This window comes from Eucyclogobius newberryi, unplaced genomic scaffold (genome assembly GCF_026437365.1).
Source record: "Eucyclogobius newberryi isolate DKJ021-1_F unplaced genomic scaffold, fEucNew1.0.hap1 SCAF_16, whole genome shotgun sequence".
NCBI lineage: Eukaryota > Metazoa > Chordata > Actinopteri > Gobiiformes > Gobiidae > Eucyclogobius > Eucyclogobius newberryi.
Genome location: NW_027315790.1, coordinates 6,638,620 through 6,665,447, shown reverse-complemented (window position 1 = coordinate 6,665,447; position 26,828 = coordinate 6,638,620). Strand labels below are relative to the sequence as shown.

At 40.6% G+C, this 26,828-nt stretch overlaps 1 protein-coding gene and 1 long non-coding RNA gene across 6 annotated transcripts in view; both read right to left on the bottom strand.

Annotated features, from left to right (window-relative positions):
• Window positions 1-5,208: 5,208 nt before the first annotated feature.
• The window catches only part of thrb (thyroid hormone receptor beta), a 149,264-nt gene continuing 127,644 nt past the window's right edge, over window positions 5,209-26,828 (bottom strand). For 3 of the 5 annotated variants that reach the window (XM_072447369.1, XM_072447370.1, XM_072447368.1), the window contains 7 exons: window positions 10,610-10,710; window positions 10,383-10,530; window positions 9,529-9,734; window positions 8,349-8,435; window positions 8,136-8,282; window positions 7,750-8,008; window positions 5,209-5,723 (listed from right to left, as the gene is read on the bottom strand). In XM_072447369.1, coding sequence (XP_072303470.1) covers window positions 5,482-5,723; window positions 7,750-8,008; window positions 8,136-8,282; window positions 8,349-8,435; window positions 9,529-9,734; window positions 10,383-10,530; window positions 10,610-10,710 — 1,190 coding nt within the window. In that variant the 3' untranslated portion in view covers window positions 5,209-5,481. Of the gene's footprint in view, window positions 5,724-7,749; window positions 8,009-8,135; window positions 8,283-8,348; window positions 8,436-9,528; window positions 9,735-10,382; window positions 10,531-10,601; window positions 10,711-26,828 lie in introns of all 5 variants that reach the window. The other 2 variants (XM_072447371.1, XM_072447372.1) reach the window with 2 other exon arrangements.
• LOC140361380 (uncharacterized) lies at window positions 18,994-21,621 on the bottom strand. Its single transcript, XR_011927003.1, has 3 exons — window positions 20,962-21,621; window positions 20,136-20,250; window positions 18,994-19,614 (listed from the first exon to the last, which is right to left on the bottom strand). It is a non-coding gene; the product is annotated as an uncharacterized lncRNA (long non-coding RNA).

Genomic DNA, 26,828 nt, shown 5'->3' with positions numbered 1-26,828 from the left:
ACATTTACTGTTAAACTATTTGTTTACTATAGACAAGATATTAGTGATAGACATAACAACAGCCCACGATTAACTGCACGATTCCTACGCCAGTTAAAGGAGGCGAGTTAAAGGTATTGACTTTATTTTTTTCTTTACAAACTGCCACTCGACTGGTCATAATCAGAGACAACACGAGAACCGTCATATGCACTTTAATGTTTGATTTCAAATCTCTATAAGAGCAATTGAAACAAGGCCTGTGTCTTAAAAGTCTATTCATAAAACGACTTCATAGAAAGAGGACTGGTGACTTCCTGTTCCACTAACCACGGAACAGATTCTGTGGCTCCGCCTCTTTCACAATAACGGCTCTGGTCAATGACCTTGTCTTTGACCTAGAACAGGGGTGTCAAACATGCGGCCCAGGCATTTGAATCCGGCCCACGAAGCATTTCTAATTTATATTTCTTAATTTCCGATAGATATGTAGCATTTCTTTCGCTAGTCCTTTGCAGCAGCCACCCCTCCTCCATGTTGCTCAGCGCTGCTGTGTGTGCTGCTGGAGCAAGTGCAGAGGGCTGAGAAGTGCAGACGCACTGAACTACTTAATCAGAGGTCTGAGCGAGGAAAGAGACATGTGGTTTTGGGAAACACGTGGAAGCAAGAAATTAAACTATAAAAATATGAGTTTGCTTGAGTTTGTGCAGCTATATCTGTGACATGAACATTTCATATCAGAATCATGTTCCTGTTCCTGCTGCTGATGCATGAACATGACTCAGTCTTTCACCTGCTGCAGGTTTGAGCCACAGTGTCCACATAGAACCAGGCCATATGAAGCGATTTATTTCTTCTATTTTTTATTGTTTTATTTTTTACATTCTTAGTCTGCAGCATGAGTTTGACACCCCTGATCCTCGAGTTTACATGTTTCACAGAATTGCTCCGAGATGTTCTGAAGTCTGAAGCAGGATCACTTTAACATGCATCTGTCAATCAAAACTCTGAGTAGGCTGATCATGAGGGGAGAGCACTAATCCTGGTTAAATCTCATAAAAGTGTAGTTTGAACAATATGTCTCCTTTTTAAAGTCCCTTTTAAGGTTTTTAACACTCGAAATGTTAAGCAAGACAAAGATTAAATGTGTCTTGATTAAACCATTTGGAGCAGGAACATTCTTGACAAATCTTAACACAATAAGCACATCCTGCACAAAGTCTAACCCGTGTCCTCTTTGTGGTTTGTGACATACATATTTGCTGCATTTGACTACATCTCTTAACCCACATAGCACCACGACGTCACACTCTGGGCTCCGAGCTGCAGAAATGACAATGACTTGTGTTGCAATAACAGAAGAAGCAGACGCGACAGGACCTTGATAGAACGGCGCCTCGGCCTGACAAGTGCTGTGAGTGTGATTGTGCCCCGACAGCCAGCGGGCACAGCGGGCACAGCGGGCACAGCGGGCACAGCGGGCACAGCGGGCACAGCGGGCACAGCGGGCACACAAACGACTCATGGGTTTTGGCACAGCATGTTTGAGTTTGAGCGTGAGACTGAATGATTGTCTTTTCCTGACATCAGAGTCATTTATGTGCTTTAAATAGTGCTCGGAAACATGTCAAAGAGGCTAACGCTGCCACAATACTGCCCTTTTTTGTGTCGAGCCTTCAGCGAGTTCTCGTTGGCCCGGACAGGTTCTAGTGCAACGTGAGCAGATGGAGAGATGAGATGATGCAGTTATGGAGTCTAACGCAACACTGTATGAGCTCTGTTAGCTGTTAGCATAGCACATTAGCCACTCTACCGGCGTGTGGGAGGAGTCGGCAGCTGTGTCCAAAACCACTCATTCAATTTTATTAGGAGCATTTCTGTAGATGTCATATCATAAATGATGGTTGTTATATTAATAAGAGCATTTATGTATTCATTAAAGGTGCGCTACGTGAGCCACGTTTCGACTGGTCCCCCACGGTTCTTTTCACACACGCCTGCTTCTCCATGCTCAGAGCTAGCTTACAGGGTTATCAGCTAATGTCACCCAAACATAACTTATTCAAAAATAATTAAATCTTATCTAAATTATGCTTTGTAATTATAAGACTGATCTTAAACATTCATAAAAAGACATTTAGTAATGTCAAGATTGTGTTGCTGTGAGACGTGGCTAAAGCTAAAGTAAAAAAGAAAGACTGCTTCCAGTTTATTGTCAGCTTTTTCTGCTTTTATCTAACTTCTCTGCGCCTCTACACTATGTATTAACCTCTCTTTATGTGATGAATTGTGTTTGAATGATGCGTTTTGTCCTGAAAATATAGTATTTCTATCTTAGCTCGAGTGCCATGTATCAACAAACAGGACGGAGCTGACGCTAACGTGTACTAGCTTTGTTTTGCTAAGCATGAGGCTCATATAAGTTAGCATCACTGTAAATACAATGGTTTATTACAAAATCATGTCAGTGTTTGTGAGAAATGATTATTTTCTGTTTACATCTGCCTTTTGCCATTTCATTTTCACCTGAGTCTGTGTTCTCTCTTATCCAATCATGTCACTTCAGAGTGTTCCGGAAGCAGAAAGCGAGTACATCTCATGATCCCCTTTGGATCAGTTAAGACAGCCCTGGTCTGCTTCAAAGAACCAGTTGAAACGTGGCTCAACAGTTGCTGGACCCCCGACCAGCAAAATGTTACATAGTGCACCTTTAACTATCTTTTTCTTATTCCCAATATTAGTTATATAACTGTAAAATAGATTCATACTAAGCTGAATGTAGGGAACCACGAGACATGTTTCAGAGAGTGGAACAGGCAGAACAAGCAGAACAAGCAGAACAAGCAGGAGGCAGAGCTGGAGGTAAAACAGATGAAGATGTTATCAATTAATTTTGGAGATTTTGCAGCCTGCAGGGTCAAAATGGGCAGAACAAAGGCTTTGAGACGCCAAGAGGAAGACGAAGATGTTGTGAAAAGGAGTTTTTCTGCAGAAAAGTGAACACACGGAACAGCATTACACACGTGAAGATGATTTACAGCAGCAACACAAGATGGACAGAAACAGCCAGAGAAAGTGAGATGAAGACACCACCACAACATAATGAAGCGTAGGAACTGCTGAGCTTGGACACAGCCTTCCAACATGTCATGTGCACGGGTCAGTCATGTGCACGGGTCAGTCATGTGCACGGGTCAGTTATGTGCACGGGTCAGTCATGTGCACGGGTCAGTCATGTGCACGGGTCAGTTATGTGCACGGGTCAGTTATGTGTACGGGTCAGTCATGTGCACGGGTCAGTCATGTGCACGGGTCAGTCATGTGCACGGGTCAGTTATGTGCACGGGTCAGTCATGTGCACGGGTCAGTCATGTGCACGGGTCATGTGCACGGGTCAGTTATGTGCAGGGGTCAGTCATGTGCACGGGTCAGTTATGTGCACGGGTCAGTCATGTGCACGGGTCAGTCATGTGCACGGGTCAGTTATGTGTACGGGTCAGTCATGTGCACGGGTCAGTCATGTGCACGGGTCAGTCATGTGCACGGGTCAGTTATGTGTACGGGTCAGTCATGTGCACGGGTCAGTCATGTGCACGGGTCAGTTATGTGTACGGGTCAGTCATGTGCACGGGTCAGTTATGTGCACGGGTCAGTTATGTGTATGGGTCAGTTATGTGTACGGGTCAGTCATGTGCACGGGTCAGTTATGTGTATGGGTCAGTTATGTGTACGGGTCAGTCATGTGCACGGGTCAGTTATGTGTATGGGTCAGTTATGTGTACGGGTCAGTCATGTGCACGGGTCAGTTATGTGCACGGGTCAGTTATGTGTACGGGTCAGTCATGTGCACGGGTCAGTTATGTGTATGGGTCAGTTATGTGTATGGGTCAGTTATGTGTACGGGTCAGTCATGTGCACGGGTCAGTTATGTGTATGGGTCAGTTATGTGCACGGGTCAGTCATGTGCACGGGTCAGTTATGTGTACGGGTCAGTCATGTGCACGGGTCAGTCATGTGCACGGGTCAGTCATGTGCACGGGTCAGTTATGTGTACGGGTCAGTCATGTGCACGGGTCAGTCATGTGCACGGGTCAGTCATGTGCACGGGTCAGTCATGTGCACGGGTCAGTCATGTGCACGGGTCAGTTATGTGCACGGGTCAGTCATGTGCACGGGTCAGTCATGTGCACGGGTCAGTTATGTGTACGGGTCAGTCATGTGCACGGGTCAGTCATGTGCACGGGTCAGTCATGTGCACGGGTCAGTTATGTGCACGGGTCAGTCATGTGCACGGGTCATGTGCACGGGTCAGTCATGTGCACGGGTCAGTCATGTGCACGGGTCAGTTATGTGTACGGGTCAGTTATGTGCACGGGTCAGTCATGTGCACGGGTCAGTCATGTGCACGGGTCAGTTATGTGTACGGGTCAGTTATGTGTACGGGTCAGTCATGTGCACGGGTCAGTCATGTGCACGGGTCAGTCATGTGCACGGGTCAGTTATGTGTACGGGTCAGTCATGTGCACGGGTCAGTCATGTGCACGGGTCATGTGCACGGGTCAGTCATGTGCACGGGTCAGTCATGTGCACGGGTCAGTCATGTGCGCGGGTCAGTCATGTGCACGGGTCAGTCATGTGCACGGGTCAGTTATGTGTACGGGTCAGTCATGTGCACGGGTCAGTCATGTGCACGGGTCATGTGCACGGGTCAGTCATGTGCACGGGTCAGTCATGTGCACGGGTCAGTCATGTGCGCGGGTCAGTCATGTGCACGGGTCAGTCATGTGCGCGGGTCAGTCATGTGTGCGGGTCACTGAGGCTTGGATCCTTTGTCGAGTAGTGTTTACAGAGCATGCATTCAACAGAATCTAGAACATGCTCATCGAGAACGGACTGTTTCCACTGTCTACTGTTTAGATTGAGGGAATATTAAACAAAGAAAAGAATAACACTGACGTTAACAGCGACCTGTGCGTTACCGTGCTGAGGCTGAGGATTGACTGGTTCTGGAGGTTACAGTATACTGGTGTGATACTACATCAAATTGCATTCACAGAGTTGTAGCATTTACAACGGCTATTGACCAACAGTAAGCAGGCGGGGGAGAGATTTGGTTGCCAAGAAACGATTAACTCGAGCAGCCATTTTGAAGTTGTCGGAGAATAAACTGCATGGTTTCTATCTAGTATGTCAAAAAATCACCAAACATACACCAACTGTACAATCATGGACACACAAAATAAAAATATTTTCAAATCCGAGGTGTGAGAGGTTATATCTGCAATAACGAAACAAACCGCTGAAACAAAAAGACAAAAAAAACAAAAAGAAGTTCTATTGACGTGTACCCGCGCTGTAGGGAATGGTTGTGTCCTGACCAGAGAGCGACTCCTCTACTCTACGGAATGAAGTCAGTAGTGCTCAGAGCGGAGAGTTGGGCGGTTTGCTGGTTCCATCCGTACAGACCGACACATGCACACACACAAAGGCGCCCCCCGCGGGTCAGTCTTCGAACACCTCCAGGAACAGAGGGGGGAACAGCTCGTTGGGACACTCCACTTTCATGTGGAGGAAGCGCGAGGCGTGGCAGGCACCGATCATGCGCAAGTCCGTCACCTTCATTAGCAGCTTGGGCCAGAAGTGGGCCAATTTGTGTTTGCGGTAGTTGATGTAATGTTCGAAGGCCAGAAGGAACTCCTCCTGGCAGTGCTCGATCCGATCGATGCTGCTCAGGCCTGGACGGTCTGGGGGGGAAAAGAGTTGAATTCATTGTTTTAAAAATGCATCCTATGATTTTTCTGGTTTGGGTCTGACACCTGCTCGAATGGGAAATCAGAATTTCAATCTTCAAATCCAGGCTCAAAACAGTTATGTCAGTTATGAGTGAAGTTTATCTGCACGTTCTAACATTTCACAAGACTATCTAACCCTATTATTGTGATTTGAATGTATGTTAAATGTCTGTAAAGCACTTTGAAAGGCATTTTGTACAAATTGTGCTATACATTTAATTGATTGATTGATTGATTGATTGATTGATTGATGCATTAAACTTTTTACAGGTGTTTTTATTGCTCAAAATGACCTTGAAAAACATGCATTCTTACTGTGAGCGGGCTCGCCTTTCCAAAGATCTGACCTGTAACTTGGCCTGTTTGTCTCCAAAGAGATACATAAATATGATGTCAAACACTATAACACTCCAGGCAAAGTCAGTAGTGCACCTTTAAATTAGTTTACGTATAAAATAAAATGAAATAATAATATAAATGTTATCCACTTGTACCTCCTCCTGGTATATCCACTGCAGATAGCTCTGTGGTCTGAAGTAGGTATTTATCACACATTTAAGTATTATTCTTTACAAATAAGGAGGAAATTAAAGGTGTTGTACTTGCTCCAGCAGTGATATACTATACAAGCAGCTCTTAGGGTCAAAATGAGACCACTGTGTGCTGTCTGCATCCAATTCAAGAGCGTTTTATCCTCCACAAAGCGGGAAATGCGCCGTTAACATGCTAATGTTTGACAGCAAAATTCTGCTCTGGGCTCTGAAAGGGGTGAAAAGTGCTTTTAAACTTAACGCTCAGAATGCATTAGTGAGTGAGGAATGACTCTGGACCACTGCAAACGGTTTGTCATTTTTAAGGCAGTAAAATCAGGTACGGCAACTTATACAATGACCTAATACACTTTAAAAACAGCAATGAAAAACAACCATATAACTTATCTCAAGTGTTAAGTTGTAAGTTTTAATTCTTGCATCGTAATATGTTTTTAAAATGACATGTTAGCGATGGTACGAATGCGTTACAGAAGTCTGATTAGGCTCCATCTATAACAAATAAAAACACTCATAGTCTCTAGTATATGACATGTATTGCTTGTGTCTGATATGGAGCCGCAGCAGCCGCAGCAGCAGCAGTTATTGATGGACAGACTGGCCCTGTGAAGGCTCTGGACAGATGGGCCCCAGACTGACCGCAGTATTGATCTGAGCGAGGTGCGGCTCACTCGATTGATTGAGGCGACTCCTGTACAAACTGTGGTGTGGTCCAGCCTGGCCTGCCATTGATTAAAGCGGGCTTGGTATGGATTTCATGTCAGAATGTATACTGTACTGCATACATATAGTTAAGCTGTGCATTAAGACATCACATACTAATTATGGGACTGTAATCAAGATGTTACTATTGAATAACAGCTTTATTATGCTTTTATAAGCTTATGCCACGCTTCATTGCTTTTTATGTAAATGGTTATTTATGCTTAACCTTTAATGCTCAATTACAATATCTGCAACTTGGGAATGTGTATTTTCCCGACTGTTTATTAAAGTGCAGTGTGTGACCTTTGACCTGCTTGTCCCCGTGTTGTTGCTCGGCAAGAACTGTATTAGGCATATACTAAATGTATTTTTTCTATTGAACAATATGTGAATATTTTAAAATCCATGGCCACGCCCACAAAAATGAAGTTCAAGTAACGATCACAAAGTAAAAGCTCACTTGCTCAGTGGCCAAGTGGATAGCACATATGCCAGGCTTCATGTGCAGCCAGACAATTTGCAGAATGTCCTTCCCCCCTCATCCCCATTTCACACTTTACTGCCCAATAAAGCCTACTTCCTGTGCAAAGCAATAACATCTCCATGGAGACAAGCAGGCGGCTGACCCTCCACCAGAAAAGTGACAGTGCAGCTTTAAGAAAGGAACAATAAACATATTTGATCTTTTCCGTGTTGGCGTCTGTAGATCTGTGCGCGCTCACCAGAGGAGAGGAGGATGACGGCCTGAAGCAGAGCCACTTCAGAGTCGTCCAGGTCGAAGGAAGAGAGGGACATGCCCAGGTCAAAGATGGCGTCCGACACCACGCCCAGCCCTCCGTTCTTCAGTTGTCCCCGCGTCACCGCCATCTCCCCGTTCAGCGTCAGCGTCTCGCTCTCCGGGTCGTAGCGCACGGCCGCTCTCAGGGACATGATCTCCATACAGCACCCTTTCAACAGGATGATCTGGTCTTCACAAGGCAGCTGCCCCACGGGAAGGACACAAGTGAGCGAGACATGAACATCAGAGCAACGTAAGAGAGATGTGGTGTATCCTCAGTATTTAACGCCACGTTTAGAAGATTACCCCCAGTGCAAAAGCAGCTCTTACCTCACAGAACATAGGCAGTTTTTTGGCAAAGTCCACCACTCGGGTAATGGCAGGGGTGATTATTTTTGTAAACTGACTGAAGGCTTCAATGTCCACTTTGTTTCCCTCTGGAGGATTTACCATCGATGCATGACCAATTTCCTCTGGCTGAAGCAGAACACGTGTTAGATGCAGCACATGGCATATCATAAATAAAGAGGTATCAGACTGTACCTTATCTTCCTTCAACCCTGCTGCACTCTGGTCAGGAGCATAGAATAAATTACATGTTATTTCATTTAGAAGCATAGCTTCCTCGACCTGTTGGATAATCAACAGGAATCGTGAAGTTTCAATGGAGAACCCGTGTCAACTTAAAGAAAACAAGTTAAACTGAAGACAAATGAGAGAGAGAGAGCAGTGAGAAGATCAAGCACAACATCAGCAGCAGGGTTTCTATAGCAACACCTAAGTGGGTCTATTCAACAGACCCAAGCCGATGCAAAAAAAGATCACTTTGATAATGTTAATGTTGATAATAACATGCTGAATATGAAGAGACTTCCACCATAAACATGCCATATGTTTGATGAGGAAGTCCCACAAGGCAAACGCTTACAATCAAAACCATTCATCCATCGGATTATTATTTCATATTCGCGCATGTTTTTGGACAACAACGAAAACACTTTCCGTGCTTAACTAAGAAGGCAAATTTGATTGGAAAAGAATCATTTCTGCGTTCCTGGTGTTGCCATAAAAACCCAATCAAACAACAGCGATTACAATTGAATCTGCACAAGAGAAAAGCAAATTAGTCAAACAAATGTGTGAAATCAAACACTCTAAACAGAAAGAGAGAAATGAGAAGGCACCAGTGAAGCAAGGTATTAGTCATTAGTGAGTTAAATCATTGCTCAAAGAGGAATAGAATATTAAGTATAAGGGCAACTGCGAAGAACACACGTTTGTCCGCGGTCCAGCTAATAACCCCACTCTACAAGAGATACAAAACACAGAGAGGTTAAACAGTGGTGGACACGGGCTCGACATTGGATACTGAATGTTAGACCGGCACTATCCAGGCTGGACGCCAAACGCCATGTTTTAAACAGGAACTGTAGCTGGCTACAGTCAGTAAATGATCAGTTAACGACAACGTCTGTCAAGATGAGGGTGTGGAGCTGTAATTTATACTGTTGCCACCAGAGGCCAGCAGTGAGCTACACACCTCTCCTAAAAGGGAAGGTCAGACACCTGTAAACAGGAAGCACTGTGTGTCCATAATAAGGCACATTTCGTCTAATACATTACTTTAAGGCACCAAAGGACACATGATAAATGTGGATAGTGACAGTGTCAATCTAACATGATGTCTGCTGTGGCATGAGGTTGAGGCAGCCGGGCATCTCACCAGGAACTTGCGTTTCTGTTTCCAGTGGTTGCCCTGTGCGTTGGTGGCCATGTGTGCCTCGGTCACCATGCGGATGAGCTCCCACTCCTCCTGTGTGGGCTCCTGACGGTCAAACACTGTCTTCTGAAGCTCCTCTTTTTTCCTTTTCACCCGGTTCTCCTCGATCAGTTTCCTCTTGGCCAGCCTCTTGCTGTCGTCTAACACCACTGACACACAGAACAGAGCCATGTCAGCACTCCATCTATGCTCTTAGAATGATGAGGGGGATTCTGACATATTTAGTTTTCAGGTTTTGACCACTTTGCAGATAGAACCATATCATTTTGACATTTCACTTGGAAAGCTTCTACCTGCATACCTGACCGAACAAGAACTCATGTTCCACTGGTCAACGTCTTCCATCCTACAACTATTTCAGAGAATACTCATTTTGAAAGAAGAAGAAACAAATAATGTTTCTCTGTAACAGAACAAGAGTTGAATGTTAACGTTCCAAAACAGTTGAATGTGATTGGTCAATTTAAAAGTATTCTGTGTGAATATTTGTGTACATACCAAGACCAAGTTTATTCTTTACCTTATTTTATTAGTACATTCTTAATTTATGCATGCCTTATTTGACCCCTTGGATGTTGCTATTATTATTATTATTATTATTATTATTATTATTATTATTTTTCATAGTTTTGCACCTTAATGTGTTCAATGACAATAAACCTTTTCTGATTCTGAATACCACGTGAATCTTTAAACTTTGAAGATTTACAATCTTCAAACTTAAACCAAACTCTAAGTTTAGCTCTAACATTTGGATATAGTGTACAAAACATATAAATCATTCTACGGGGACTCACAGTCTGTGGCCATCCCCATGGCGATGCACTTCTTGAAGCGACATTCCTGGCACTGGTTTCGTGTCACTTTGTCGATGGCACATTTGCTCTCGAACTTACAGGCGTATGTCGGGTTGAGGTTCTTTTGGATGGTCCGCCTGAAGAAACCCTACAAAAGAACATCCCACTTAGACACGAAGCCACATAAACTCAATATCAACCCACCTAATCCAGACTTACTTCCTTACCTTGCATCCCTCACACGTGATACAGCGGTAGTGATATCCTGTGGCTTTGTCCCCACACACAACGCATAACTCATCCTTGTCTAGGTAACTCGGTATGTACCCTAGAGGCAAGAGCACAGACCAGAGTTTATCCAAAGTCGTGTTTAGCATTTCCATTTCATTAGCAAAACCGTCACCGCAAATGGATTAAATAAGAAGAGGGAAGATTGGGTTAGTGTTTTAGTGTTAGAACATTCAAACACAACAATGTCAGAATCACAAAATGGCCGCTTCAAGTTGATCAATATTTTTGTGGAATTATAAAAGAAGCCGCCTGCCTTCTGTTGTTGCAGCCGTGATCAATATTCTCCAGCTCAGCGTCTCAAATGTGTCAGACAGAAACCAGAGTCCAAATGTACAGTCCATTTCAAGCACATTTCCCACTAGTTTATTTACTTTGCCCTTCCTAATGAACCAACTCCAAAGGCTTAATACGATCAATAATGAAGACAACAGCCTGCCTCTGACAAAGACGGTGTATTTACATTTGAATCCAACAAAAAAAAAGGTAAATTCATTGAGAAATGTCATGTTTTCATATATATTTAAGGCACTTTCTGTGTAAATGTGGGACATATAAATCTGAAAAGTCTAAATCCCTTGTTTCATTTGGTTGAGACATTAAGTACAAAAACATTTACAGAGGGATTTATGATATCTTATTTAGTTTTTGAGTGAACTAGATCTTACTGAAAACTGATGGAAAATTCAAATTTCACCACAAATTTGCGTAAATCAGGCTTAGAATTAAATATAGTAAAAACAATCCTTCAATACAATCCATCAAAATCTTGTTCAGTCCAAGATGATAACATTTGGTGTGTGTAAGTGCTGCCGTAAGGGTTGATCTTATGTCTCTGAGGGAGAAAAAGCATTTAGAGAATACAATGTCCCATATAAATCTGAGGATGTGAGAGAAAATAATGACATTTCCTTTTATACAACATTTTCCCAAGCAGCCATTCCATTCAACAAACATCACCCTACAAAAGACTGAGATCCTCTAAAGTACAAACATCTGACCTAAAACACACACTTTACAAACAACTTTACAAATGCATCCAACTGCTCGTACCTTTCTTGCCCGAGCCTTGAGTCCAGTGTGCAAAGTACGGTGCGATCTCAGGGAAATATTCGGGCTGATGGTAATGACTAAACGCGCTGTCCGCATTGTAGAACTGGTTTTTGAAGAGCGGTGGGTCAGCGTACGAGCAGGAGTAAAAGTGCTGCTGCTGCTGCTGTAAGGGGGGCCATGCCTGCTCCGCACAGGGGGGATGGTGGTGCAGCGTCTGGGTGTCACAGTGTCCCAAACCCTGCCTCTGACCCGAGAACATGCACGCTTCGAAGGGCCCCTGGAGAGAGAAGCCAGGGCCTCCGGAGAGGGGCGTCTCCAACATGTCACCCACGCAGTAGTTCATGGTGAAAAAGTCTGTTGTGTTCAAATGATGCGAATGAAAAAACTGTATCTAAATGTTAAAAATCAAAAATATTGTCGAACTAAAAAATATGTTTAAAGAAGGATAATGAAGCCAATGTAAAAAAGAAAAAATATAAAGAAAAACGCCAAATACAAATTGTAAATGAAAAAGTTATCTTACTCAAAAAATAACTTTAATCAAATTAAAATATGGGCAATTAAACCAATACATAAAAGAAAGCATGTAAAGAAAAACACATGATTAAAAAAGAAAACAGAAAAAATACCTATAACAAACTATATAAAAAATATTAAATATTATTCTAAAATAAGAAAGATTATAAAGTATAAAAAACACAGGATTGAAAGGAGGAAATTGAAAAAAGTAAACAAAGGTCTGTTAAGACTGTTGCGTTTAAGCCTCCACAAATACCCAACAGCCTCGTGGACAGATTCACCAACATCCAAAACAGCTTTGAAGAAAATGTTGAGGACTTCGTGAATTACCTTGATTTTTTGTCCATTGACAATATTCAAAAGCAAAAAAAAAAAAAAAAAACAGAGGAGCTTCACCACAGTTTTTATCCACGGCTAAGGTACACGGGAAAAGATGTCAGAAAACTGCCCCGCCCTCAACTGTTTGGCCGGATCGGGACGCTGAGCCTTATGACGGCGCGCTAATCTTTCACTCCACAAATCCTCCAAGACATTGGCCATGCCACAAAATAATCCTATAACACCTCCACAAATCATATCCATAACTAGCATTAGCAAGAAACGCCAGCTAATTGACGAGCTGGTGCGTTTTGTTTGGCCAGGCTCGGCGTCACCAGTTCAAAGTGGATTTGGAAGCACATTTAGATTTTTCAAGTCAAGTTGTAAAAGTTTGTAAGAGAGTTATTAGTCATAGAGCGAATGCACAGTGTTTGGAAGGTTAACCAAAGAAATACAATGGATTAAGACCTTCATTTTACACCAGTGTGCGGGGAACACTACTTTAGTTTAGTTTATTTGTCATAAGCAGTTTGAAAACTGCTTCGGAAAAAGCAAAGAGTGCGCAGAAAAAAACTACACAGACAAACAATGGACACAATTGACACTAAATATACAAAGAAACATTTGGTATTTTTAGCACATCTTCAGGTATTCCCAGTTGTGATTTTTAAAAATGAAAGTAAAAAAAAAACATTTTGTGTCCTGAACATACTTTTATACCAAATAAGACAAACTATAACTAAAACTATAACTATAACTATAACTATAAAGTGGCACTGACATTATTCTTCACGTTATAGAACACATTTCTTTATCTAAAAGGTCAGATTTGGTCATGCTTCATTAGGTCGTGTCATCTTTACAACCAAAAAAGTGTTCCTCGACTCAGAGAAGGCTGTGCATGTGTCGATTAGCTTTTTTGTCACTACATAATGATATATATGTCCGATCATATAGTGATATGTTTTCACCGGATAAACATAAAGAAAAGTCAAATCAAACTTTGCTAAAATACAAACCCAGTGTTAACATGGCGCCGCTTTGTCCGTGTATCAGATGTGTGTGTTTTGTGGTTATTTTATTAAAAGATGAGCTGGTGTAACTCTAAAATCAATATGGAGCGCACATGATACAGCTGCTATAGCCGTATTGATTACCTGTTCAATAAAGTTAGGCTAAGCCATGAGGCGGGAGGGCGACCAGCATGTATTTTTGTCAAGACTTAAGGTACTTTTATCATATGGGAAGTTGTTTTTGTGCAAAATGCAGTCAACTTTTACAGTATAACTTTTTTTGCATTATCTTGGTATTCAGAGGACATTTCCACAAAGCTTCAGTAATGTGCTCAAATGGCCCATAAAGTCAACCACAAACATGCAGAAATATCAGTTTATACTCTTGTTTGGGAGATGACGCTTCTCTTCTCTTTCTGAGCTAATTTTTAATAGTTTTAATTATAGACATTTTCAAAACAACAGTTACAACATTATATATTTTTCAATATACCTTCAATCACTAGTCATACTTGCTATAGCGGTTTCCAAATTGGTAAAATGTTTTATTCAATTTATACGTGTTTTAACTTTGTCTCTTGGGCTTGAAAAAAGTCTATTTTATCTATTTTTACAAGACGATAGAAGAGGACTCGTGTTCCGTGCATCACTTCTATCACAACAAACAGGAGGTCGACACGTAACCTACAGACTGCAGGGCAAAAGGGAACTTTCATTTTACAAATAACAATCAGCATAAGACCAGAAAGCAAAAAGACAACAAGTCTTGATGAATTAAAAAAAAAGAAAAAGAAACGACAAAAGAATAAAAAGCTAAGTGTCCAAAGTTACCGTATTTTCCAGACTATAAGTCGCACAGGAGTATAAATCACAACAGCCAAAAATGCATAACAGAGAAGAAAAAACATATATAAGTCGCACTGGAGTATGAGTTGCATTTTTGGGGAAATTTATTTGATAAAATCCAAAACCAAGAACAGACATTTCATCTTGAAATACAATTTTAAATAATAACAGATAAGAGAACATGATGAATAGGTGTACGTATGCTAACGCTAACACCTTCAGCTACATGAGGCACAGACAGAACTGTGGTAAGTGTCTGGTATGTTAACGTAACATATGAACAGTTATTCAGATAACTATAGCATAAAGAACATGCTAACAAGTTTAGCAAAGCATCAGTTTTACCCCAAATCACTAAATCCATTGAATTCTTCTTCCTCTGTGTCACTTCTAAACAACTCCACAAACTCCGGAGGTAGAGGAAGTGCAGATTCTTCTTCTGCGTCGCTTAGAGCCTAGAGCGCCCTCTTGTGGTTGTGAAAATAACGGATAATATCACATATAAGTCACACCCCGGCCAAAACTATGACACATTTCAGTCCATCTGCTGCAGTAAAAATGACATTCTACACGTATCCATCCGTCGTTTCCATTGATGGAGTTTATGTCCTAGATGTCTTATATTAAATGGAATGTCGATGTTGAAGTCAGACAGACAAAATGTGCTCAAATGTGTCTTCAAATGTCTTTGTCGGGGGTCAAGTGTCAAAAAGTACTGCAAAAAGACTTCACATTTGATATTGCAGTCAACATTACTTTACTGATAAACCTCTTGATCTGGCGTTTTCTTTCTTTTGCTCATTTGTTTCATCTAACAGCTAACATCTGTCGTGCCATTGTGCGCCATCGACTTTGTCTGACCTGGCAGAGATTTGTCTTAACCTGCTGAAATCTGCGGCGGTGGTCCGCAGCGGTGGTCCGCAGCACGCTCCCCGGCTCAGTGTGTGGAGGCGTGAGCTGGGTGTGGTCTGGGGACGGTGCGGGCTTTTTGGGCTTTCAAATCCCTGCTGCGCGCTCTGGTCTGAACTGGTCTGAACTCTGCACCAGGAGCAGCCAGCACACCCGACTTTATTAAAGGTGATCAATACTCCTGTGGGCCGGATTATACCCAATAATCTCATCCCATTTGGACCCTACGCCCTATCTAAAAGGAAAAAAAGTATATTTGAAACATTAGAACTGGAGTTGAAGATTTAAATAGATCAAGGGTTTTCAATTTTCTGTTATCTGTGACATTTTGATGACTTTTTTCCCCATTCAAAAGGTATAATATTTAGTTTAAAGGAGACATATGGTGTTTTTTTCAGGTTCTTAGTATTGGACAATAATATAAGCAAATCACCATTTTACATTTTGGTCATTGGAAACTTCAATATTGATGTAAAACGGTTTAATAATAGAAAAAGGTCCACTGACTTCCTGATCAAAACTGCAGAACTGATAAGCCCCGCCCCTCTTCAAAAAACATTTCGCATAAATAAAGTAAATTAGAGTGAGACAACAGCTCAATGTTCAGGACTGTTCAGTGACTGCAGATGTGACTGTGAGATTGACTGTTTTTGAAAGAAATATTCAACATAAAAATCTACAGATGTTCCTCCATGTTTTAAAGTCCTCTCAACTGACATGTGTTTAGGATTGATTAATGGCACCACTTTTTGAAGCTATTGTGAAAAAGGCATTTCACTTTTCTGCCGACAGAGAAGATGTTGAACTTTGTGCCAGTTTTTGTTTCATAAGGATAGGCCCATGAACCAGGTCTGCCATCTGCACCATGACAGCTCAGTTTGAATCTATAAGCATTAACGTTGTGACGACTTATATCATTATTTGAACAACTGCATTTCATTAATATTCTACGTTGCCTGCAATTTTTATATTTGAATTCAAACAATAAAAACGATGTTGTCTCTTTGTTTATAAAATATGATCCAGTCAAAAGAATGTTTATCGATTCTTTTCATGTCTTCCTCTTTTCCCCGTTGAGGTCTCATACACAGGGTCAGGACCAACTGTGAATGAGACCTCAAAGGTCATTGGTCAGGCATCGGTTTCCTTGTTCTCCTAATCCACTAATGCAGGTGGAAACACAGTACTTATGCGTACTTATGAGTACAGGTATAATATGACACAAGCCCTTTAGAGCTGTCATCCCTCTCGTGTTGACGGAGCAGGGCGACTCTGCAGATTTGGACCATAATCTCATTAGATGTGGAGCGTTCCCCATGGAAACACAGACCCTGACACACGTATGTACCATGACCCGCCGAACATACACAAGAGCTCCTCCTACAGACGCACAATCCAGGAGATAGAGACTCTCAAAGGGTCTAAACTAACACGTTCTAAACTGCAGAGTGGGGCAAAAGTGGAACCTACAGTAATGTGATTTGAACTGAGAATCTGGGATTGACCTCAAAATATCACAACATAAGTTAAACCACAGCCTGGTTATTTCACTCTTGGATTAAACCGATCATGATGAAGACAAAGCCCAGATTTTTAGGTTTTACTGGACAAATACTCACAATAATTTTTAATTTTATCTACAGTTACATTACAAACTTTACCACAAATTATGCTTTTTGTGAAACTCAAATCCAAACTGACAGTGGGTGGGATTCAATGCACTTTAAAGCTCTTTGTGTTACATCTTATGAATGGAAAGCACTTTATAAATACAGTTTGTACTTGATCAACTCATTTGAGTGAAAAAGAAGGCGTGGATCACTGCAGACATTAGTGTCAAATATAATACAACCAATATAACCCTAACCCTATTGATCCAACACAACTGGAAATCAATAATCAATTATGTTGCCATCTTTTTACAAAGCAAAATAAACGCACAGTATATGATGGTAGAAGTAGAATTATACAATAAACCCTTTAAACATTTCAGAATGGAAGGCAAAGTGAAGTAAGCCATCATATACTGTGAACACGTAACTGACATCAGATATAATCACTAATGAATTTAGGTATGAAAACCCCACATAAAACAGATTGTAAATGTAAATTGTAATCACTATGTTCCACTTCACATTCTGGAATCAGGAATGTTTTTGTTCACACACTTTTAAATACTTTGACAGCATGTGCCATTTTACAGACGTTAAATGAGGGTTATTATAGTTGTGGTCAGTTAGTGTCCAAGTGCCTTGTTCTAAAAGAACATAACGTTTCTATGAGACAGTGAGTGTCTGAGGAGTTAAAAGGCTTAGTCCAGATTTAGGCGTATGTGTGAGTGTGAATGTGATCTGAATGCAGCAGCAGCTGGTAAGAGCAGGGCCTCTGAGGCAAAGCTGCTCCAGGAGACGCCCTGATACCAGTTTAACTTTTGGCTGAGGTGACGACCTTAGCACCCACTAATCTGTTTGTTTGTTAAACCCAAGCCCCCGGAAGCCAAGATGGCCGCCATTGAAGCCTATGGAGCTGCTCATTGGCGCATGGTTCCAAAAGTTTTTAGTTCCGCATTACTTCCTGAATACTGTCTCATTTACGCCCACTTTTGTGACGTCATCGCCGTGAGGCTTTGGCGTCGGGAGCGCGCACGTCACAGCAGCGTGAAAGACTGAACAGTCAACACGGACTTTTGGAATAATTCGGCTTGAAATAGTCTGTTTACGTAACGTATAATGATGGATTGTTATATCCATCTACAAATATACATGTATCATGTTGTAAAAGTCTGATATTTAAGAGATAAAGAAATGTTAAGATAAAAAGTCTTGTTTAATGACAATAAATTACATTTAGAGGTGTAATAACGTCCTCATCAATTTCTGTAGTTTTTGGTTTGGGTATTAATTTTGTTATTAACTTTTCAGTTATTAATTTACATAACATAATTTGGCCAATATGCATTTTTTTTTAATCAGATGAGAAGAAATATAAAATATAATCATCGATTCTGTTATATAATTGAGTTAAGCAGTATTTAATTATATTCAGTTTCCTTTTGTGTCGTTTTTGTGTCATGTCAATCTTTAATAAATACAAAACACATTTGTTTATTAATGTATTTAATAAGAATAATGAACATGAATGAACTTGTTCAATAAATGCAAATCTGATTATAACTACAAATGATAAATTGATTTTAGCCAGTTTTAGTTGAGTTTTAAAGCTCCAATGAGTTTTAAAGCTACAATGTGGGAGTCCCTTATTAAGGAGTTTGAGTCTGTACTGTTCATTATTATTATCATCATTAATAGAATCAGAAAAGGTTTATTGCCATAGTCAAAGAACAGAATTCACAAACAGTGGAACTTGCTTTGGTGATTCAGTGCAACATAAAAATATTAACAATGATAAAACAACCTGTATAAGTCAAAAAGAACAAACTGAATAAGATAAGATATTCCTTTATTGTCCACACATGAGGAAATTGTGTTGTTGCAACACAGTAGATACAGAGGAAAAGGACAGAAATCAAATCAAATCAAATCAAATCAATTTTTTTTTGTAAGGCCCAAAATCACAACAACAGTTGCCTCTGAGGGCCACAGGGAGAAATGAATCAACAATGTCTGTGGTGGCGATGGAGTCAGACAATGTCTGTGGTGGCGAGGGACGATGTCCCAGGGTCCTCTGTCCTTAGACTCTCCTTCTCGGCCAGGAAAAACTACAAAAAAAACCTCTTTGGGAAAAAAGCGTAGAAACCTGGAGGAGTTCCAGTGAAGGAGAGATCCGACTCTCACAGACGGACACGAGGAGACTGGAGCTGGACCCACTCTTCAGGCAGAAGAGGGACCGACTGAGGCGAACTGGACCCACTCTTCAGGCAGATGAGGGACCGTCGGAGGTGAGCTGGACCCACTCTTCAGGCAGATGAGGGACCGTCCACACAGGGCAAGAAAACTTATAGGAAGTTTAAAAAACACTCTTAATAGATCGATCTTAATAGAAGAACTCTTATAAACAAAATCTCCTATAGACAGAACCTCTCATACCTTAATAAGGAATGGAGGGGGGAAATAAAGATAAAGATAAAATAAAAACGGCTAGCGTAAGACAAGATAATACTAATAATAATGGTAAAATAAACAGTCTTTTTACATCAGTTATATGCACATGAATGTGACATTATTGCGTTAAATACTGAATATCTCAGTATTTAACAAGACTTTGTTTCCATGGCTACGCAGTCTTCTGTACTTCAGTAAACTCCTCCGTTCAGCTCCATCGTATGACTGAGAGAAACAGAACATGTCACAGCTTTAGATTATACAAGTCACATAACATACACTTTATATGTTTAGATTATACAAGTCACATAACATTCACTTTATATGTTTTAGATTATACAAGTCACATAACATACACTTTATATGTTTTAGATTATACAAGTCACATAACATACACTTTATATGTTTAGATTATACAAGTCACATAACATACACTTTATATGTTTTAGATTATACAAGTCACATAACATACACTTTATATGTTTTAGATTATACAAGTCACATAACATACACTTTATATGTTTAGATTATACAAGTCATAGAACATACACTTTATATGTTTAGATTATACAAGTCACATAACATACACTTCATATGTTTTGTCCTGAAGCTGTTTTACAGACACATGCTACACAGGAGTGTCTCTTTTGAAGAACAATTATCATTTAGTTTTTTTTGGTCATAACAAAACAGACATTTTATAAATTCAAAGTACTGATTCGAGGCACAAGTTATTATCAAAATACCTTTTGCTTTGGAGTCGTCAGGAGTTTACTTGAGATCACTCTGTGTCTGCAGTGACCTGTAGTGACCTGTAGAGCTCTGGACAGCACAGACAGACTAAACTCACTGGTCAGCACTCTGAAGATGAGAAAGATACTCATTAGAATATTGATATATTATGCATATTTAACGGAGTTAAATGGAATATGTTATTGACAGATTTACATTTCGCTCTGTAACACAAAAGTTCCTCTTTTCACATTAATTTTTAAAGCTGGAACCAAAAGTCATTTACTTATGCATAAGTTTAAAACTTAGAAGTTAGAACATAACTGACATGTTTGCTAAATCTCTACATATTCCATGGAAGTAAATCCATGACATTCCTATAGAAAACAAGCGTGTGCTTTGTCTAAACACAGCACACTTCATTATGAAATATGTAATAAAACCTCAAATGTGGTCTCAGCCCCTGTAAGTACAGCACTGTCACTTTTAAACACCTTTACATTTATATGTGTAAGTTATGACCCATTTCAGCAGGTTATATTTGAATTATTGGTAGTTTTTTTATAGCACATCATACAAACATCACTTTATTTCCCTTCTTTCTCTAGTTTTCCTTGATCTGTGCTTAACCTTTTGTCTCTTAGAACATTTAGTAGGAGAAATAATTAGTTATTTATTTGCAGTAGCACGAACCATCATGACGTGTTGTTGCATCTTTGTGTAGCTAAACTTTAGCTTACGTTAGCTCGTGTTAACTTGTGTTAACTGTGTAATTGTTGTTTTACACTTCATATGGAACGATGTGTGAAACGTGAGGAATGACATAAAAACACAACTTACGTGTATCGTGGTCTCGTCTCGTCACTTTCTTCTGTTTGTGTTTAGTTTCCGTCACATGTTCTCCTGAGGCTCGTTCATGAGGGTCACGTGCGCGCTCGGTGCGCGTACACCGTTCACCGGAAGGTTAAAAATGTATTTTTTAAGTATTTTATAAACAGTTAAAGAGTGAAATTCCTTCTATTTTATTTTTAGACTAAAAACAAATTAGCATGTTTGGTAATTTTAGAGGCCGAACTCCTGAAATGGTCCGACCAAAAGGCTGCATTCTGCGAAGTGGCCACTACTCAATTTGGAGCCAGAGGCAGAGGGGGCGTACCCTATCCAGATAATATAATACATCCATGGTTAAACCACTGTCCACAGAGCAAAGAGACGGACGCACGGACACAGCGGTCAATAAAACAGCAATCTGGTGTCTGAATGCAGATTTGTGTCTCGCGCTGTGGGAAACACTGAGAGCTCACATTATTTGGAATATTTGCTACTTTTGGGTCACTAGTATTTTTATTATAAAAGCTGTGGTTGCTCATTTTGTTTAAGGATAAAGCAGGCCTAAAATACAGTATAAATAAAAAGGTACTTTTTGCGATGTGACGGACCTTAGTAGCAAATTTATTAAAACAAATCAGTTTTACAGCAAACGGAAGGAAGATTGTATTTGACAAGAATTGGATCATTTTGGGTGCAACGTTTTACATTTTAGATAATTGTGCTGTGGTGTGCCCTCAAAAAAAGGCCATTTAAAAATATCACAAAATACCTAATGTCTATAGTGTAAATTATTATATTATGTTAGTAAGTTATAATAATAAATAATTAATCATATTTAATTAATAAATAAACAGGTATTTGCCAGTCCCATCCTAAAGAATTATTTTTTTTAACAATTAGAATTGTATTTTTCTCAGAACATAAAGCTGCAGGACATCAAACTGGTGTGTGCTGAAAGTTTTTTCAGAAAAGTTGGATTTTACATAAATATAACATACAAATGATAATGATTTATTTTGAGCAGCGTCTTGAACCCTGAAGCCCAGAGTCTTTTTAAATATGTGACTTTTCACATTTAGGATTACAATATTAAAGTTCTTATATATTTTTTTAGATTTAAAGTGGAAATAAAGGTGTCATTTTAGAAGCAATAATCTTTATGCCAATACCTCAACTCATTGTAGAAATATAAGTGTTATACGGCAGGACATGTTAGTGTTTTTGTTAAAAACACAAATTAAACATTCTTAAACTATACATTTTTTCACTGTCGGCCTCAGAGGCAACTGTTGTTGTGATTTTGGGCGTTACAAAAATAAATTTAATTGAATATATTATAGATATTTGTGCAGTACTGAGTTGAATGAACTGAGTTGACAAATATTTCACAGCTTGAATTTATTTTATTCACACTTCATAGTACTGCTATATAAGATTTTACAATCAATGTTTATGTTCATATTTCAGTCTAATTGTCTCCAGTTGTAATGAGAAACAGTTGACTTACATTATTATTATTATGATTAATAATGATAATATTAATAATAATAGCAGAAACATATTCCGTTGTAGTCATCTGGACTCTGCTTTTTAAGGAAAGAACAAAACATTTCGACACGTTTCATCCGAGAGTCATTTTCAATCTGCGAATCAAGACTCTCGTCCAGATGATACAACTGAATCTTTTTCTACAATGGAACTCTCCTGGACCAATGAGGGATTACACCGACATGAATAATCATACATAACATAATCCCTGTAAAAATATATACATTATTATTATTAAGAAAATAAGTAAAAATATATATGTTTATCACAGTAAAATAAAACGCTTATTTTCACACAGAGCCGTAAAACACCAATGCGCACACACATGACTCACCTGCACTGCCTCAGACCTGCTCCCCAAAAGCACCTCGTGAGTCCTCAGACCTGCTCCCCAAAAGCACCTCGTGAGTCCTCAGACCTGCTCCCCAAAAGCACCTCGTGAGTCCTCAGACCTGCTCCCCAAAAGCACCTCGTGAGTCCTCAGACCTGCTCCCCAAAAGCACCTCGTGAGTCCTCAGACCTGCTCCCCAAAAGCACCTCGTGAGTCCTCAGACCTGCTCCCCAAAAGCACCTCGTGAGTCCTCAGACCTGCTCCCCAAAAGCACCTCGTGAGTCCTCAGACCTGCTCCCCAAAAGCACCTCGTGAGTCCTCAGATCTGCTCCCCAAAAGCACCTCGTGAGTCCTCAGACCTGCTCCCCAAAAGCACCTCGTGAGTCCTCAGACCTGCTCCCCAAAAGCACCTCGTGAGTCCTCAGACCTGCTCCCCAAAAGCACCTCGTGAGTCCTCAGACCTGCTCCCCAAAAGCACCTCGTGAGTCCTCAGACCTGCTCCCCAAAAGCACCTCGTGAGTCCTCAGACCTGCTCCCCTAAAGCACCTCGTGAGTCCTCAGACCTGCTCCCCTAAAGCACCTCGTGAGTCCTTAGACCAGCTCCCCTAAAGCACCTCGTGAGTCCTCAGACCTGCTCCCCTAAAGCACCTCGTGAGTCCTCAGACCTGCTCCCCTAAAGCACCTCGTGAGTCCTCAGACCTGCTCCCCTAAAGCACCTCGTGAGTCCTCAGACCTGCTCCCCAAAAGCACCTCGTGAGTCCTCAGACTTGCGTTTCCTTCTCCCTCCTAAAGTCAGTGTTGTCCTTTTATAATGGCTCCTAAATCTTGTGGACAAATGTGCTGCTGCTTTCTGATTGATTACAGTGGGGTTAACAGGGCGTTCAGGGCCTGGATGTGGGGCCCTCACTTAACACCGCGGAGGAGCCAGATGTCCCCGGCTACTCCGCGTTAGTCCATCACTGCAGGTCACACTTTGATTGGATTATCAAACCCAAAGAGATGAAGAGTTCAACACAACCCTATAATCACCTGCAGCTTCACACAAACGCTTCAGAGAAACTATAACACACTTAACTAACACAATAATCAAACTTTGAACACTCTTGTAAAAAGGATTGTTTTGTAAAGATTCTGTTCTATAAAGTTATCTCAGCATCATGGAGCCACCGCCCACAGAGCGCTGCACCATGGAGAACACAGTCAGAGACGTAAAGAACCATCACACTGTCTCTGCTGTTGGAGAGGGAGGTTTTGAGCTGCAAATATGTATATTATATTAAACAAATCATTCATGTAACAACAATCATTTACTTTTTAGCATAGAGTGCTTCAGACTGTTTCAGATCTCATCCTGGTTCAGACAGAAGTCTTCATGTTGTGCTTTTTACTTCTTCTACAGTCGGACTATAAAAAGTGATGGAGAAACTGTGGCAGCCACGAGGCAAATCATTTCCATTTGTTTCTGGGACCGTCCTGTTACTCAGACTGGACTGAAACCAACACAGAGCAACAGTGTGATTTTGACTTTGTTGTTCCATTTGATTTCTCTGGAGTTTATTAAGGAAGTCCAAAGATGGCCAAACTGTGTGTGTGTGTGTGTGTGTGTGTGTGTGTGTGCGTGCGTGCGTGCGTGCGTGCGTGCGTGCGTGTGTGTGTGTGTGTGTGCGTGCGTGCGTGCGTGTGTGTGTGTGTGTGTGTGCGTGCGTGCGTGCGTGCGTGCGTGCGTGCGCGTGCGTGCGTGTGTGTGTGTGTGTGCGTGCGTGCGTGTGTGTGTGTGTGTGCGTGCGTGTGCGTGTGTGTGTGCGTGCGTGTGTGTGTGTATGATAGTGATAGCGCTGATAAAGCAAAAGTGAAATTGGACAAATTTGACCGACTTTGGAACAATTGGGGCCTTGATTTTTATTTTCATGTCTTGTGGTGATTTTCTTTTGTTTGCAATCGCTGGTCTTGTTCAGTTTTCCTATTGTGTGTTCTGTTGTGTGTTCTGTTGTGTGTTCTGTTGTGTGTTCACAAAGATATCTAATATGAATAGATGTCTTATTGTATCATGATTAATTCAGTTGTATTGCATGTTACTTTGCTCTTTTAAGTGTCTGCGTAAGTGGATTATGGGGCTGATTGTTGACGTGTTCTGGCATTACTGGAGATTATTGCTTTGCCTCTCACATACACACTTGGATCATTTAATGTGCAATAAATTGTTCGACACGTGTGCAGTTTGTGTTTTGCATCAGGACTCGGTGCCATTTGTGCCTCAGACTGGAAACTATGGATGAATGTTTTTTCTAATTTGACTCTAAATGTTTGAGGTACTTCCCCCGGGTCAGTCCAGTCAGTTCTGTGGTACTGTATGAATAAAAAGTGTGTAAATGCTCGTGGTCGTGTAGTAACATGGTGAATATGTCTGAAATGCTCAGAATCACATATGACAGAGTGTGTTCAGAGTGTGGCAGCTCTGGGGCCATGTTCCTGTGAGCGGCGCCGTGCCACAGATGGAGCGGCCGGCCCACTCACTCCTCACTGTGTTCAGGTTTCCAGCAGGGTTCTTTTGGCAGTCGTTATCTGACTACGGGAGGCGGGATGTCTGAATACTGACCAGCAGCTCACGCTCTTCTACAAGTTCTAACTGTGAAACTACAGCTAAGCAATTTCATCAAGACGACACGGAGTGATTGAAAACACTCCAATATTTAAGATAAGATAAGCTATTCCTTTATTGTCCACACATGATGGAAATTTCATTGTTGCAACGCAGGTAGATACAGAGGAAAAGGACAGATAACTTATAGTAAGTTTAAAAAACACTCTTAATAGAAGAACTCTTATAAACAAAACTCTTATAAACAAAAACTCCTATAGACAAAACCTCTCATTTCTTAATAGGGAATGGAGGGGAAAAATAAAGTTAAAATAAAATAAAAACAGCTAGCGTAAGACAAGATAATATTAATAATGATGGTAAAATAAACACTCTATTTACATCAGTTATATGCACATGAATATTGCATGTGAGTACGACAGTAATTACACATGGTTATGTCAGTATTGGCAGTATTTGGCTTGTATTTTCTGATACCGATTCAAAACAAGGCCAAACAAACGTATTTTAAGTTGAAGTAAAGTTCACAAATTCACTTTTCACTTACTAACTTACTAAGAAATAATAAATAACAAAAATGCATTGTTGTACGTTGTATTTATTGGGACATAAAGTTATTTGTCACGTGATTGTGTAAAGATACAGCCATATTCTTAGCCTAATTGCTCTTTTACTTGAATTTTTAAATATTATAAAACAAATAATGTCCATTTATATGTATGTAATGTACGTAATAGTTATATATTTGTTCGTTATTATTAGATAAACAGCACAAACATCTATGGGGAGGTGTAAGGGATGCGTGCTATGAACCGATATGAAGACAAAATTTCAATAATGAGAGTTTAGATTTTAGACAGTAAGTAACAAGAGATAAAACTGGACTATTTCATTTCTGTATTTAATAAAGCCGAGCCTGTCCTGTCAACAGGCTTCTTATCAGTCAAACGCAGGGCTTCATTTGAGTCGGAACATTCTGAAAAAGGGTCAAGCAACTGATTTGAAACATTTACGTTGACGATCTACAAATGCACAGAAACGCACAGATTCGTCAAAGTGCCGACCCGTCCCTCGTCTGTCAGAACGGAGGTGACTGTCTCTATAATCCTGTGTCTTTGTGTCGTACTATTTCATAACAGGAGATACTCTGGCAGGACAAACACATGTGGGTGTGAGCAGGACATCGGGCCGTGGAGTTCACTGTCCGTCTCAAACTGAGCAGAGTTTACTTTCCACACAGTTACAGAAAGAGATTTGAGTGGTTAGTAGACAACATTTAGACAGAAGACAGGAAGTCAGTTTGAAAGTCTTGTTTTTAACTGACCACATCATGATAATAAAAGTCACTGAAGAAAAAGACAACAATATCTCAATTAAAGGGGCTCTATTTCACTTTTT